The sequence below is a fragment of the Pholis gunnellus genome, assembly GCF_910591455.1.
Source record: "Pholis gunnellus genome assembly, chromosome: 19".
NCBI lineage: Eukaryota > Metazoa > Chordata > Actinopteri > Perciformes > Pholidae > Pholis > Pholis gunnellus.
The window spans coordinates 3,613,238-3,630,347 of NC_136546.1; the positions used below are offsets into that span (position 1 = coordinate 3,613,238).

At 41.6% G+C, this 17,110-nt stretch overlaps 1 protein-coding gene across 1 annotated transcript in view; it reads right to left on the reverse strand.

Annotated features, from left to right (window-relative positions):
• Positions 1–17,110, reverse strand: part of ptchd4 (patched domain containing 4) — a gene marked incomplete at both ends in the record, with an annotated part of 40,223 nt that overhangs the window by 12,076 nt on the left and 11,037 nt on the right. Inside the window, one exon of the mRNA XM_079179901.1 lies at positions 14,112–14,607. Within this exon, the coding sequence (XP_079036027.1) occupies positions 14,112–14,607 (496 nt within the window). The remainder of the gene's footprint in view (positions 1–14,111; positions 14,608–17,110) is intronic.

Here is a 17,110-nt window from a genome sequence, read left to right on the forward strand (position 1 = left end):
ATGGCTATGTTGAGTAGAGAATACTGCATGTATGTGTGTGTGTGTGTGTGTGTGTATGTGTGTGTAGGTCAGTTATCTCCTGAGCAGGGAACTCTGACAGTGACGTGGAGATCGATAGTTTCTGACGTATGGAGGAGGAGCCGCTGTGGAGCTGTGGAACATCTCTCCACACGGCACGTGTATAACTCTACACATGCACATGCAGGCTGTTTCACCGTGCACCGTTCATAGCTATACATCTGTGAAAAGCGATGCACTGCAATTTCTATACATCCCATGAAATCAATTCCTATTTATCCCACGTAAAGCTAGAATAGGGAAGAAAAAAAAGAAGAGTAGTGAGGAGACCGGAGGGGATGGGCGAGTAACACACCAAGACTTTTCATCAGGGAGACCGCTGTTCATGTGTAACCAGAAGACACAATGTTGATTTATTTGTCATGTTACTTACAAAATTGATCAAACACAAACGTTGAGTTATCTGTCGCATGACTTCTGTACTTAGGTTACACCACTTCGTAGATATTCTAACCCAAACCCCTTTCCTTTCCTAAACCCAGACAAAGCCGTTTTGTTGCCGAAACCTAACCAAGTTGTTTCCTGTGAAGGAGTACGTTTATTTTGTTTTAAAGAATGTATGCGTGTGACAAGTGGAAATGAACGTGTGTTGCTGGACATTTGTAGGAAAAAGAGAAAATTAGGAATAACGTTTTGAAAGACAACAAAGTGAGGATTGAGGATGCGTTCGGCACATGATCATACGCTTAGTCCTGTTACGATGCATTCACATGACATCAGGCAGACGGAAGACGGCAAACCGGATATCGTGTTTGTGGTCGAGAGCAGGACGGTAAAACTTTGCCGGAGAATAACGGCATGGATGAGATGGATGAGTCCAAAGTTTAACTATTGCCCATCTCCGAGACAAAATGCACGAACGGGATGTGGAGTTGGTGTGAAGGTGTGTGCACAGAGGTAAACTTAAAAGCATGTAAGAAGAGACAAACACCACCAACATGCTTTTCCTGTGATGCAAAAGGGGCTGACAAACGAGGCTGTAAATCAGATAATCTGGTGTGGTTCTACTTGGTTGTGTAGCAGACATTGCACCGTGTCTGACAGCATCCACTGGGAGAGAAAAGCTGTACCTGAGTTATGTTTTGATGGTATGAAAAAAATAAACACAAGCTCCTATGTAACAATTATGTTATTGTGTGTTACTTATTAAACCCGACAGGACCCAAAACGATTTGGATGATTTGATTCTGCTTCCAAAATAATGTTGCAAAGTACAATTTTGATGATGTATTATTCTTGACTGAACGTAAAAAATATGTAAAGAGAAGAATTCCCATTGTGTTCAGACCAGGTTTGGACAGTATTTCGGGTAACTTACAGGTTTACCTCGGAGATTATAATAATGCCATTTTCTGGTCATATTTCATAGCAACGTAGATAACCAAAGTAGAGATGGGCGATAAAACTCTCTTCAATCTCAAAATTTGCAAATTAAAACCTTCTGCGATAACGATGGCTAATTATTTATTGCTTTCTGAAAAGTTATTATTGAATTTGTTTTCCACTCCCAACAAAAACACCAGAAGAACAGCCAATAGATCATAGTCTCTGCCGTCGCCTACATTTACACCGTCGCCACTGTTGTTCCTAAAATGTTTTGAATGTCACATTTTAAGAAAAATGACTTGTTTCACTATCAGCATTTTCAATAAGGACAATAAGCGTAAAACTATGAATTGTGCATTATTATGAATAAATATATGATAACTTTTAACAGCAATAATAATAAACAACATTGTGATATCTTTGTTGGCCTTATCGTCAAAAATGCGAAAGTTATGCCTCGATCCAACGTTTTTAGTCGTTTTCATTTTAATTCATGATATATATATCTATATATATACATATATAGATATATATGCAGTGATACTGGGGCTTTGGGCATCGGCCTATACCATGTACCAATCTGATACCAGCGTTTAATCAATAAGTTGCCTTAAGTATGCCTCACTGTGTGAACGTGGCTTGAATCAATATTCTATGCTTCAGGCAACATCAGGCTTGACTTACACATTGCTTTTCTAATTTTACTGAACAAAATGTAAGATATAAATGCGCAGATATAAATGTACTAAATTGTTTTTAATTAAATAATGATATCCAATACCAGATCGGCCTATTAGAGTCAGGATCGGACCAATATATATATTAGTGCTGGACAACGATTACAATTTTTAATCATTATTTTCTGTGATTCATCGCATTGTTATGCACAAAATTCATTAATGAATTCAAAAGTAGTGTATTGTGCACTTTTATTTTAAAAGTACTGCAAACGTGCAATAATATTTGGTTTGCAAACACTTTAAACAAATAAGGTGCTTTTTAACAGCAGTATTCTTTTTACACAGTAGAAGTTAAAATACAGTTATGATGATTCTGATAATAGATATTCAGCCGGTGTTCATAACTTTATCTTCATGTGTGTAAGAGATGCAATTTGATATACACCTTGAAAACTGAAAACCTATCTACATCATGTTTTTTAAATTCTCAGTAGCGATAACTAAATGATATGATTATTATACATATTCCAAACTAAAACACTTTAAAAACTAAAAAAAAATAATTTAGATGAGTAATTATTTTTGTGCTTTTTTTGATATTTTGGTCAGACACATATTACCGTTGATTACCGTAATATGTGTGGTATTTGTTATAAATGTACGTTGGTACATAGAGGGTGATAAGAAGCTGTACATGGAGGGACTTAGGACCCAGGGGAATGTAGGTGCAGGAAGAGAAGGAAGAGACGCCGCACACACACTCAGCTGTTCACCGCTCGCTGCCCGGTTCTTCTGTTAAAAATGCTTTATAATTTAAAAAAAACCTGCATTAATGTGCGATCAAATAATTGTCGGCGTTAATTAATGAATGCGTGAACGCGATAATAACGTGTTAACGTGCCCAGCACTAATATATACATATCAGTATTGGTGCATCTCTAACAATGACAAAATCTATGAAAGTGCAGTACAAATACATATACAAAGCATAACTGAACGTTACATATCTTGAATACATAAGTTCTCTGTTGGAATAACCTTTACTGGAATAACTTTTATAACCCAGATTGACTAAAGGTAAACAAAAAAGGAGCTGAAAAAAGAAATGACACCAGTATAATGGTTAATTTAGTTTGTGCTAAGTGAAAAAGAAATGATTAAACAATGTGCATAATTATGTACTCTGTAGGTCACACAAGCAACAAAGTTCTTATGAGCAGTATTAATCGACACTGAACATTACAGTATCTGTCATAAATAAATGACAGACACAGTGCTATTAGAGGACAGTAGAGTACTTTGAGGTAAACAGAATTATACCTCCTCTTTCCAGGAAACATGAAGTGTTCTCCTGGATTCACCCATAGGCCGGATCGCCATGGGAATGTGGAGAGGTGGTGCAGTCGCAAACTGTGTTATTTTTGTTGTCTGCTTTGATTAAACTGTGACTTTTCCTTTCTGCCACTGCAACCACTTTTACATGCAAGAATCACGCAGACTCCTTACACTATAGGCACAGCCACAGTCTTCAGCTGAAGCTGCTGTGAGGCAAAATACTGAACGCTGATTTTATAATCGTAAACTGAGAAAGGAAGAAATAATTGGGAAATAAAACGAGAACATCGCACTGGGAATGGAACCAGGAATAAATTTAGTTCTCAGAATCTAAAAATAAACATTGTTCCCGTTGCCCACGGCAACATAAATTTGTGGCGGAAACATCAAGGAGGAGTATATCATATCGACTCCAAATGGCTTCCAGAAATGGCGTGTTTTTCCATCTGGGACCATATCATCATAGAGCTATATTAATTGATGTATAGACCTGGTTTATGATTCCTCCCTGCAGTCCTTAATTACGACCCCCAAGCTGTCAAACTTCCATCATCCCAGAGCCGCTCACGGCAGTAATATCCATAGATCGATCATTAGTCGTCCGGCCCTACTTATAGAAGCAGGCAGGAATTCCCAGCGGGCGTTTCACCATCAGCAGAGATGGCCGCCGCGTGTGACTGGCTGCGAATGTTGAGTGTCACTATTTATCTTGCCCTCACAAGATAGAAGAATAGCAGTCCGTAAAAACATCAAGGTTCAGAAAGAGAACACTCCCAACAAGCTTGTAAATCATGCAGCAGCACTGCCGGGGACGTCACAGGCTCAGATACAGTAGATGTGGCAGAATACAGAGAGAGAAAAGATGATTCATGAAATCATCTTTAAAAGGCGCTTTTTTCAAACTCAACTGCTATGATTAGAACAGCAGAGCAACACAACTGAACAGCTAAACCATACTTATATTTTGGCAACCTTGCACATTATTTGCATGGGTACCTGTAGACCCTTTTCACAGCAGAGAATGTGGCTTGCCAAAGCAGCAAAAGCAGTGTCCCCATGGTAGTTGAAGTTACTACAAGAAATAAACTTTTCACTCGTTAAGAAACAGTCACAATGTAATACTGATGCCTCTTTCTGACCTACAAAAGTAAACGAGACCATCAGCGAGAAGTTTGGCTTTTTCTACACAGTTACTCTTAATGCCTGTCATCGGGTCCGATTACCCACAAAATTAGACGACATAAATTACGCCACGTAGGTTCACCAGAAACTCCTTCAGCTCAGACTGCAGCAGCAACCAGTCTGCCGCGGACAGACCCAGATACGGCTTTGTTACCGCCTTTGACCTGCAGCTGGAGCTCTGGCGAGGGGTGGAGAGTTCTTGTGACTTGAACTTGACTTGGACTCTAGCTCAAAGACTTGAGACTTGGACTTGCCCATCAAAGACTTGCAACCTGACTTGGACTTGCCCCTCAAAGAACATAGACCTGACTTGGACTTAAAAAAATACTTGCAAGTACAACTACCTCCAAAACTCACAAATGAACATGGTACATCCCGGATTACATCTTGACTGGATGCAGTGACTTTTACACCGGTTGCCTGGCAATCTAACAGTGACGACAATATCTATTCTTCAAACATTCAAAACTAGAACGATTTTGAAGCACTTTCTACTTGGTTTCTTTGGTGGTGATATCACTTCCCAGTGCACCTCTATGCTTTAAATACTGCTGTGACCACTAATAGGATTTTTTGGAGGAGAATTAAGGTAAGTGTGTCTGATTGTGGTGGAACTAATTCCTAGTTTGACTCTCACCCAAAAATAAATAAAATACACCTGCGCACAGTTCAAGGCAGCCATTTGAAACGATTTATGCTGAGCCAAATGTGGCCCAGGTAAAAGAATATTGGATTACGGCTCGGCACCATGGAGCACCACCATTTCCCTGTGGGATGTACAGTGGCTGCATGTTATTGGTAAGTGAGTAAAATACATTTGGGGAAGATCAATATACTGAGCTGATTGAGGCCCGTCACTGCCTGTGAGAGAAAGACGGAGCCACCCCTTCCTCTGTGATGTTGCTGCATGTATGTTTCATGAGTCTCTTCCCTTTTCTCCTCACCCTTCCTGTTTTTACACTTCCAACAGCCCTCACGTATCCAGAGAGAGAAGGAAGTGACAAGCTCAGCTAAGCAGTAATTGGCCAGCTCGCAGATGACACGGCAGATAGACACAGGGGAGACGGACGGGAGGAGAAGCTGCTCCATATTAAACAAAAGGTCCACCCGCACGTGGTGGTACCTGCCCCGTGTAGAGTTTCTTTCTCTACATGATTCAAAGGCCTGAGATGACATTAGCTTCACTGTTCAGAGAGAATAATGCATTTGTTTTACTTTTACGTTAACGGAGGCTTTAGTGAAACGGAAGAAAGGGAAACCGTGATACAGCTTTACATTTAACAAGCCACGTTGAGCTTCAGAGAGCAGAGTCTTTGTATTCCCCCGATGCAAACTTTGACACAGCGCGTTATTGTGTTTGTTCTTTGAGTGTTACATTTCTGATCGGTGCTACCTTTGTGAGCCTCGTAGCGTTGGGTGTGAAGCCTGGAATATTTCAAACGGTCAAGTACAGAGATCGGCATCAAACGTCTGGTGAGATTTTTGGCCTTTAGTTTGCTTATTTTATTTAATTTGCTTATTTTCTGATCAGATAGTTCCTGACTGAAATCATAGTTTTGCCAGTTTTAAATTGAATGTCATTTAGCCATGATTGGCAGAGTAACAAAATAGCACTCTATTGATCAAGTATCGAAACATTTGGAACAATACTAAGCCCTCGTGTCTTGCCTACTGTAGTGCCAAGACTGTTTGCTACTTGTGCAGGTTTTTTTATGTTGTTTAGCCCTTTGTAGCCCGTCTCTATATTTGGTTTATCTAGTACCGGGTCCCAGTAAAAGCTTCCTTGTAACGTGGTGCTGCCAATACCACACCTCACAGTGATAAGCCCGACTCCAGCACTGGGCCCCTCTCAGGTCAAAGTTTCATTTTGTTCCACTCTGACGGGAGAGTTATTTTGCCTCATGCTCTCAGAGTTCTTTAAGTGCCAACACATATTCACTAGTTGGGCAGTCACACTGACCTCACTCAGGAGTGGCTTTTAGCTGGCCACTCCACCACACAGGCATGATGAAGAAGTGCAGACAAGGATGGGTGTTTTTGTGGTTACAACGTCCCCTCCCCTCTGCGGCGATGGAGCCCGTTGTGCCAGCTTTCAGTGCTAGTGCCTTGAGACAATACTGTGTTGCAGGTCTATGGTGACTTATTTAGACTTAAAAAGGTATTCCAAGTGATATGTACAAATTAAAATCAACCAATCAAATGTACCCCAGGTCAGTTTAAAGGATAACTCTATGAGACATAATGCATCTCAGCTCAAATTTGATACAAATAGTAAAACAAATGGTAAACATTGTCATAGCATCCCACAGAGACTTAGAATTCAAAAGAATTATAAAAAGAAGTCCGAAGTGAGCCTTTAATTCTAAATATCCAACCATTCAATATCTGTAAAACTGAATTAATTGTTTGCTAAATGCTGCTACGCCACCAAACTGTCAGAGCTACCACGGAGCCCACACTGTCACTAACTGTAGTCCCTGAAGAAATACTATCTAACTTTCAGAAAAACGAAAAAGCTATTTCAGAGAGAAGCAGACAAAATGGTATATATTATGCGTTTGAAGGATGAGAGATGTCAAAGTGATTTAGCAGCAGAAACAGGTTACAAAGATAAAGATAGAAGCTAAAGCCTATAGATCACAGTGTAAAAGTGAACCATCCCATCACCGGATGATAGAGACAGCCTCCAAAGTTATTTTTCAGGACAAAATTACGTTATTAGAACCAAATCCACAAAAACAGCCTCAAAGTGAAGACAATGTGAGACCACTGCATGAGAGTCAATGGAGAAGAGCCAGATAGTTGTCGGACCCTGCAGAGCTTGGTTGAAAACACTAAAGAGAGGCTTGTAAGCTTGGATTAAAACACACACAAAGGTAGAGCAACTTCAGTCTATGCTGAGGTAGACATAACAGCACTATATCTTTACATTGCAAACAGTTGTTTGCTGCTATATTGATGCTCTGAATTTCAAATGTAGCACCTTTAATATTTGCCTGTGATTCTGTTAAAGGTTTACGATGTACCGTTGTTGGTCTGTCTGTTTGTAAGCATTGAAAGTTGGAGAAATTAGCCAGGGAGGAGAAGCATTAGCGAGAACAAAGAAGTGAGTCAGAGAAATAAAAAGTTATTTTCTGATAGTTTCAAAACAGGTTCTAAAGCACAAATAAACAAACACCTCCACACAATGCTGCGGGAAGGTGCCGAAGTGCAAGCTTCATCGTCACATACTTTCGTCACCACTTTCGATCATAGACGCTAAAAGGGGGCTTGACAGTGGCGGTATTTGACAAGGTGGGAATGAGATCTAGCTTCACACCTTGCTGATGAGCTGGGAGTTACAACCCCACGTGGAGCCCAAAGGCTCTTTGCTGATGCCCACAAACGTACACAGCAAAATGATGAAATGAATGAATAAGTGATGATTGAGAGTGATTTTTCTTATATCAGTCTGTACCTTTTTTTTAGGAAAATGCTGCATATTTATAGGACCTCCTGTAGCCTTGAAGTGCCTGTGTGGATCATTTGAAAGTCTGAACATTTTAGGACACTATGGCATTTATATGTTTTTCTACAAGCACAGGCCTCTGAAAGATAATAACATTCTATCATTTCTACACAAAGGGGCTTTAAATATCACTCTATGATCCCAAGTGTCACAGTAGTCCCCACAGAGGAGATGAAGGGATCAAAAACAAGCTAAAAGGCCAGGGGGACTACATTCAGATAAGATAATGAGGTCTATTGTGTGCATCGCCAGCTCAAATGAATCATGGGACTGTGCAGAATGACTGTGTGTACCTCTGCTTCAGCAAAAATACTTGTTAGCACTGTGGCTAACAGACATCTGTAGCCGCAGGCTAACACATTAGCACAAGGATAACATAGTGAAGTTAAAATATTCTTCCAAGAAAAGAAATAAGGACTTAAGTTGTGGTGTGAGAAGAAACAGTGAAGAACTGGACAGATAAGTAACGCTTCATAATGCTGTAGTATCAAAACAATTAGCAATTTCCTTATACTTGCAGCAGAAACTAATGTGCAGCTGCTATAGCTAGTTGGATGTCAGATAAGTAAATTGAGAGAACTAGAGGAATGAGAGAGATGTTTGAGATGTGACATTGAAATCCCATCTCATCGCCAGCATAAAACACATCCAGGGACAAAAAAAATGCTCTTTTTTTAATTCAGAAATCTAATGACTCAATGTCCTGACATGCTTGAATTTATGAAGCATGCGCAAACACAACAATTAGCTAGCGAGATAGATTAGCCAAGACGTTAAAATGCAAAAAAACGGGCACTTCCGTAGTTATTTTAACCCAAACGACAAGTGGTTTTGTTGCCTAAACCTAATAAGTATTTCAAACCTAACTGTGACCTAACGGCCCCTGCCTATCTTACAAGTGTGGTTTTGCCAGTTATTTGTCCCGGTGTCCCTGAAGGTGTCACAGGAACGTGGTTGCGGTGCCGGATGCAGAGCACCTGGTCCTGGAGCTCCTAGTTAATAAAAGCCCTACTCAGGTGTTGCTCTGGTCTCTTCTGCTCACCTGGACTCGTCCCTGCCAGTGTCTGGACGTTTTTTTTTGCCTTGCTTTGGTGGTGTTTTGTTTTCGCTGACAACACCCCACACTTCATTATGCTCACACATTCACGTTTACATTACTGATGTTACTGACCGACACACTTCACAATTGTAGCTATTTCTTTACTTCATTATAATAAATGGCTGTAATTTACCATCATCGATTGTGTCAAAATATTTTCCGAAACCTAACCAAGTTTTTTTGTTGCAAAGACCTAACCAAGTTGTTGCATTAACCCAAGCGGTTTCCTGTAAACGTTTATTTTGAAACGACTGTATGCATGTAACAAGTGGAAATTGATGTTGCTAGGCTTTTGTAGGAAAAAGAAAAATGTGGAGAAACTTTGCGTAAGATAGAAGACAAACCGTTGTATGAGGATACCTTGAAATAATACAACCCTGACATTTCAAGGAATAAATCTTTTATTTGGGCTCACATTTTCTTTTTCTGGTCTGATTGGTAATCTACTTCTCGTACTCATCCCTGCTGAAAACTGCCCAGACTCACTTCCACCTACTAACACAAAGTGCACTGTGGGGACACCAACTCCCTCATATGGCGTAATGTAATTGTGATGTAAAAGATGGTTTGAAAAATCATGATAGAAAAAAAGAAAATGTCATAAAAAAATTATATAATAATATTGCAACTCATAATTTCCATTAAACCTGGTGATCTCATCTCAGGAGGGGGCGCCACACTGCCATTACTTGTAAAGTGTCAGGATCCATTTCACTCCTCAGCATCTGCCCTGATGTGGCGTTGATATAGTAATCGGGGTGTGTCTCAGTTAGGACCTCCCAAGAGGAGGGTGGACATCTGCTGCCGTTGGGGTCCTGTCACATGAAATTACAGACTTAATCAAGTCCTCTCCATTTCCTTTGCCCTTCCCCACCTCCTCCCCCCGTTATGTGACTTTCTGTCTCTCTTCCCCTCTCCTCTACCTCTTCCCCTCCGTATCTGTCTCTGTCCATTCCCTCTTCCTATGGGCTGTCCTTTAGTTCGATCCTATACATCACACAGGTTTTTTTTGTCTTCCTCACTCTTTTCTCCTTGACTCTCCTTTTTAGCCTCTCTCACCACCCCGCCCCCTCGTCGCACCTCCCCCCTCTCCTCTCCTCTCCTTGCCTCTAGGTTACAAGGAGCTGATCCAGCCTCCTGTTCCCGAGTCTTACTTAAACTTCAGTTATGTCAGCCGGCCCGCAGCCGAGCCGCACCAAAGCCCCAGGGAACCAGTGACCTTAGTGAGGAAATGCAAGATATACTGTAGTTTAAATGAACAGAGGAGTCTGAAGAAGCAAAGAGAGGGCCGATGAGGAGGAAGAGATAAGGAAAATAATATACAGTATATATATTAAGAGTCTACACAATCTGATTCTGTTACATATAATATACATATAAGTAAGATTTAGGGTAGAAAGGAAGTATAAAATAATGTACAATGTTAATGTGAAGTTAGTTGACTCCGGACAGCTGTTTACTTGTATACTTTGTGATGCAAATAAATCTGCGTGAACTGAAGAAAATCCAATCTCTCTTGTGTTCTGTGGGTGTTCGTTACTGAGATCCTGTGGTGTCTCATCATGAGTCAGATAGATTACAGTTACTGAGCCAGCTGTTAGGTATTGAGTTTTACCATAAGTCATAAAGTCAAAGAAGCTGAGCATCATCAACAGAAAACAAATCACAACATTTGGCGAGCCAGCCAGGAGGACTTCTCACAGGGACCATGCACGAGCAGGGCGACCTTTGCTTTCTCACAGACTGAACATGCCATGAGGTCATCATAAAGGTAAAGCAAATTTTCTGCATTGGTGGTGTCGGTCTGTGAGGAGGAAGGGACGGCTGCGAAGGTGTGGAATGTTCCCCGGGACGTCCTAAGAGCGTAAGATAGGAACTTGTATTCAGTAACAGTGTTTCTGAACCCCAGTAACTAATTCACATTTTAATTATAAGTATAGTATAATTCTGAGTGACATAATTCATCGACTGTGCAGTAATAGCTACAGCTGGTAAGTAAGGGGTGTAAGACTAACTAATGTGTATTGGAGTACCATTAGTAGAGGACAGGATTTGGCAATATCTAATGAGAATCAGAAACACAGATCTAAACCCAAATTTCACATTAAATCAGAAAGAAATCACCAAAAGCTGATCCGTGTCGATGTGTGCGACCCGCCCCTCTCTTGCTGGTTAGCTATGTCACCCGTCCTTGAACGATATCAGCCAGTTGAATAGGCATTATCAGCGGTTACCAGCCTCATAGATAAGGGTCGGAATTGGGTCAGCTACACCTATTAGTGGATTCAGAGGGCCGTTATCATCTATTCACATGGGTGATGAACGAAACGAGAGAACGACGTCGACATGTAGTGGCCGTGGTCATTGTGGCAGGAACAAAGGAGGAGGTCAGTGGTGGATGGAAGGGTCAAACAACACAAACATCGGAGGACTTTCACACGAGCGACCACTGTTCATGTCTGGTGTGAAACCAAAAGTCAACGTGGACTCATTTTACCATATTTTTATTTTTGTAACTCACGTACCTAATTTCACCCAAACCTTGGTCCATCATTTTGTTTCCTGGACTTGAAATGTTGAATTCAATTTTTACAGCGTAGTATGTGCTGTTCGACATGAAGCATTAGAACGGTAGTGACAATCACTGATAAGCAACCGATTGAATGGGCATAGACCCCTCCTCGATCCGGATCGTTTCGCATGGTTCCGGCCCACTTTAACCCCTGACTTTTTGCGTCCACTATTTTCTTTGCATCGACTGGGACCATGATGGGATCCCTTGATGTTGTGGTGGCCTAGTGGTTACCATACAATCGCAATGTCCTGAGTAGTCTAGCCCGAGGTCTCTGTATGTAGTCATTGCATGTCATACCACTTCCTCTCTCCCCCCGTCCGTATCTACTGTCACCTTCTATAGGCAAAAAATGTATCTTCAAAAGTTTCAGCTTTTGCAGTGAGTCATCATAGAAATGATTGTGGTGCTATCCAACCCGTAATGCCATCAGAAGGTTTTGAACATTCCCTACTTCATCCCAAACCCATACTAACCTGTAACTTCACAAGTCATGCTCACCACTGGAATCCTGATAACTAGTCTTATCAGTTCAGGTTTACGCACAAAACCACTTTCTTTGTTTCTTCAAATCCAACCTTCTATGTTTAACAAAGCACTCGTTTCTCACAGTATGTCTTTGCAAAACAACCAGTTTGTGTGCGTGTGAGACCACTGAAATATGAATATAAATACAAATTTGAATGTGCCTTCATACTGAATTCCAGCGTTTTTCTTTTCTTTCCTTTTCTTGCCATACAGAACTCCAGGATGTGGTCTGTCCTTGTGTTGCTCCTCTTGCGGTTGGTATAGACTTTAATAGACCCTTTCACAGTTTTTAAACAAAGATAGCGTACATTAATGCTTGTACACAGTTTGGAAACTGAAGTATGGCGGAATGCATTGGCTTTTCAAGCTTTGTAAGGGCTCTAATAACCGAGATCGCGAATTAAACCTAAACAAATTGACTTTCCAGATCTGTGTGCTATTAGTGAGTGGGTAGAAAACATAAGCTTGGCTCAATATTTAGCCGCCAGATATGGACACGTATTTGGTGGAGACACCTAGCGTGTAACGTTACACCAGCTAGACATTATATTGCTCGTAGTTATGGCAGCACAAACAGAACATGTAGGTGTCCTCATAAAAGCCTTAAATTAATTTTAAATACATACTTATCTGTGTTTATTATCTATGCCAACCCTTTAAGAAACTCACCAGTTAAAATCGCCACTCGTTAAACATCTGTTTTTCTGAAAGGGTCATGATCCTGTCGGAATTCTGTAGAACTAGAGTCCGCTGTTGGAATATGGATTCTTACAACCAAACATGCAACAACTAGATATTTTGAAGCTGTTAACAGTTTTGATTAACTGTCTAAAGCTTGCTATCTCGTCTGGAAGCCACTTCTTCCAAAACACATGTGTTTTATGACATTGACTGTAAAAGGATCTACAACTTTTATTACTAAGTCCACCACACCAGAAGTAGGCAACCTTTGACATACACCATTGGCACCTGGAAGCTCATCAATGGCACACTAGCAATAAGTGTGCAATAAAGTTGTATTAGGAATGCCTCTCTTATGCATGCCAAACGACCTTTCTCACAACCCTTGGCAGTTGCGCATGCTGTTATTTATTTGCTGTTTGATTTTCTTTCCCTCACTTGCATTTGGCAAAAACCCGCCATACTCTGCCTCTGATTGGCTAGTACTCGTTGACTCCTTGCAGAATTTGGTAACTTTAATGCTGATAATCAAGATTGGTGGAAGTTTGGAAGAGTTAATGAATTACACCCAGATGTGGATTTTTTTACAAGGATGGCAGCCTGCTTGTATCGTGCTCTCATATATACAATAACTATTGGAGAAAATCTTTTTTTTGGGTTGCTATGCACATTGCCTATATGGGTGGAAAATGTTTAGATTCGCTGGACATTTCAATTTTGATGAGATAAATAAACTTAATGTTCACATGGCACATTGATGAACAAGACAATTTGAAAAATGAAAAAGGTTGCCGGCCCCTGCACCACACTGAGGAAAACATGACTTCAAGCTCAGTAAAAAAATGAAAGACCTTGCACGAGAATGACAGCACAATTGACAGGCCAAAGAATGTGCTGCACATATGCAGCTGCAAGGTCCACACTAACACACATTCCTATTTTGCCACAGCTACAAAGAACTGCCGGCATCTCCTCCGAGAAAAAGCCCATCACAATTCTGCTAATCCCTTCCCCCCCCAATCAAACCGATGTGAGTGTCAACTCCTGATAAGACCCTTAACCAACCACCACACACCCAAAACACACAGTCGGACTCAGTCACAACCCGGCGCTCACACTCACCCATGGCAAAGAATGGGATCCCCAGCAGCGTGGAGTTGAACTTCCCGTCCGATATAAAGAAGATCCCCGCGGCCGTCACATTGGCAATGCATATGGTCAGCACACCCAGCAGGCCCAGGAACGGCTTCCCCCTCAGGCAGTCCCGCATGGAGCTGGAGATGGTGGCGGCCAGGAGCACCAGCACCAGGCTGACCAGCACCTCCCCCTTGGCCAGCACGCCCGTCTGGTGGAAGTCCCGCCACAGGCTGAAGGAGGTAAGCGACTGGATGTGGAGCTGGTCGGGCGCGTGGGGCGCCTCGGCCGTCGACAGCCGGGTGACCAGTGCACAGAACTCGTTCTCCCAGCGCTCAGCGATGGCATCCTGCACCACGGGTCCGTGGTTGCGGAGGTAGTAGGTGATCTGGACGGCCCGGGCAAACTTGACCTGCTGGTCGCGGCTGTTGGGCGAGAAGGAGACGCCTCCCAGCTGGTGGCCGATGAAGGACACACGGCCATCCTGTAAAGGTGATTTAAAGATGTCTGACATTAGCTCTGATGGAAGTGAAAAACACATTTTAAATCACACTATTTGACTGGAAACCAGTATTGTTGGCCTTGACAGCAGACGGGGAACACCAGTGATTGGGATGCAGCCAGCTGTACAATATACCGGAGAGTTCCAGCCCACGCAGAGCAGTGCAGCAGCAGTTCTCTGCCTCTTTTGCTTCAGTGTTGATTTACTGTTTCGCTCAAACTCGGCTCACAGCTGTGGACAGAACTGGTTGTTGAAGGTTGATGTGCCACTCCATTGTTAGGACTGAATTCATTTCATCATACAGCGCATTCAAGACACCACGGTGGCGAGAGTTTGGAGATAATGTGCAATAAGAGTTGTGCGGAGCAGCCGGGGCAATAAAAGTCTGTCTGTTAGTCTGCCAGGAAGAAAATACAGAACTGAGGTTATTGCTGGCCGAACCATTCTCATTTATACAGCAATGGTAGCACTGAATATGTACAATATACATTTTTGTTTAAGCAGCAGTAAAAAAGAAAGAGAACAGTGGAGGAAGACAGTGACCTAAGAATGTCTCAAGTTAAATCTGACACAAACTGAAACAATTAAACATGTATATAAATTCTGTGTGTAGATTTAGCTACTACAGTGCAAGGGGCATGGGGTTGTTTCGTTGAATACGTTAGTCTAGTCTGGCAGAATCATTGATCCTTTATCGGCCTCAGGCAGCAACATCCAGTGAAGCCAATGTGGAAGTGCCTTAAACCTGCGTTCTTTCTAATGACCAGCAGGGGGCAACTCCAGTTGCAAAATTAAGTCTGATTGTATAGAAGTCTATGAGAAAATGACCCTACTTCTGACTTGATTTATTTACCTCAGTAAACATTGTAAACATGCAGAGTATGCTTTAGGGCGGGGCTACCTTGTGATAGACAGGTCGCTACCACGGCGTTGGCCGGTCTGGAAGTTGTCCCTGTTTTCTTTTTCCAGTTCATTAAATCTAAGATGCCATATGATTATAATAATTACCTAAATCCAGTCCTGGGTAATCATTTCCCGAACAGTCCACGGTGTCTCTGTATCTGAATGACGTGAAACGGCTCGAAACTGACGGCCATCAATGAAACAGCTGTCTGTAGGGGTGGGGATGTGCTGTGAGTGTGTCTGGTAGACATTGCAGTGTCTCTAGTTCTGAGTAAATGGCTAAATAGCTTTCATAAACGGAACATACATCCAAAGTGCTTTTAACCAAGAAGTAAGGAAGCTACTGTTTATCATGGCTAAGCTGATAATAGGCCTTTTTTTAGGGGAGTCAACGCAATAAAATGGATCCTGATACAGTTCAGCTTGGGGATTCAGTATCACAGCCAACTAAGAAAGGAACAGTGTTATTCATTTTTTTATCTTAATGCACTTGCACCCTGGCTTTAACTTTCACGGATTATGGTAGCCACCTGTATGACCCATTTAAGAATGCAGTGCATTTCCTGAATTCCATCATGACCAATGCAATCATGCACATACATCAAAGTTTGATGCTTTATTGAGACACTTTTCTGATTAAACGGAACGGCCGCACAACATCGTGAACTCCAACACGGCACACTGCTTTATTGTTGCAACCGGAGCAACGTCAACGTCAATTTGCATCTTATTGTAGATATAAGTTAATTTTGTTACGACCACAATAATCCAAAACACAATCAAACAGCCGCAGTATGCTGTTTCACATCGGGTTAGCTTGATAGAACTCTCTCGCTTCTAGATAATAATAAATCCCAGTGATGGTTTGCTTCATTTTCTGTGAACAATTTAGCAGCAGAGAGACAAAAAAATAAATGGATGAGTTATTCTGCCGTGGCATTATGTGGGCAGCAGGATAAATTAGTGGTGGTGGAGACTGCACCTTAAAAGTCACATAATTGATAACATTCATAAGTCAATGCCCTCCTGTTGGGGCCGGGCATTATGTAACTGACTACCTCTAATGTATCAATTTATCAGGCAAGATCTCTGCATTATTTCCGCGCTGCATTATTACTCTCAAAAACCCTCCCACTCTGTGCTTCAAATCTGTCATTTCATGACAGTGTACAAGTGTGTTTGTGTAATGTAATCACTCAGTAATCGCTAAGGGAACTTGGAAAGCTTTACCTCTAATTTCACTTGTGTAATTGCACAAAGGTCAAATCAATCTACCGCACTGACTTTGCAACTTCACGAAAGCTTTATTAAAATGAATCTCAACAGTTCCACCGCACTTATCTATAAACTTCTGCAGCCCAAACTGAGCCAATGCTGTGCAGAGACTGTGTGCAGGGCGGAAACACATGCATAATCGCGGTAGAGATTTTTGAAAAAACGCTCAAGCTTTGTTTTCTATTCTTGTTTTTTTGGCACCCTTTAGCAAAGAGAAAATATAGTTCTCAGTGTATGCGTGTGTTAGAGACAAAGAGCTAAAGAATGAGAGTAGGTGGTGGATAGGGCATGTGTGCGTGTATAGAGA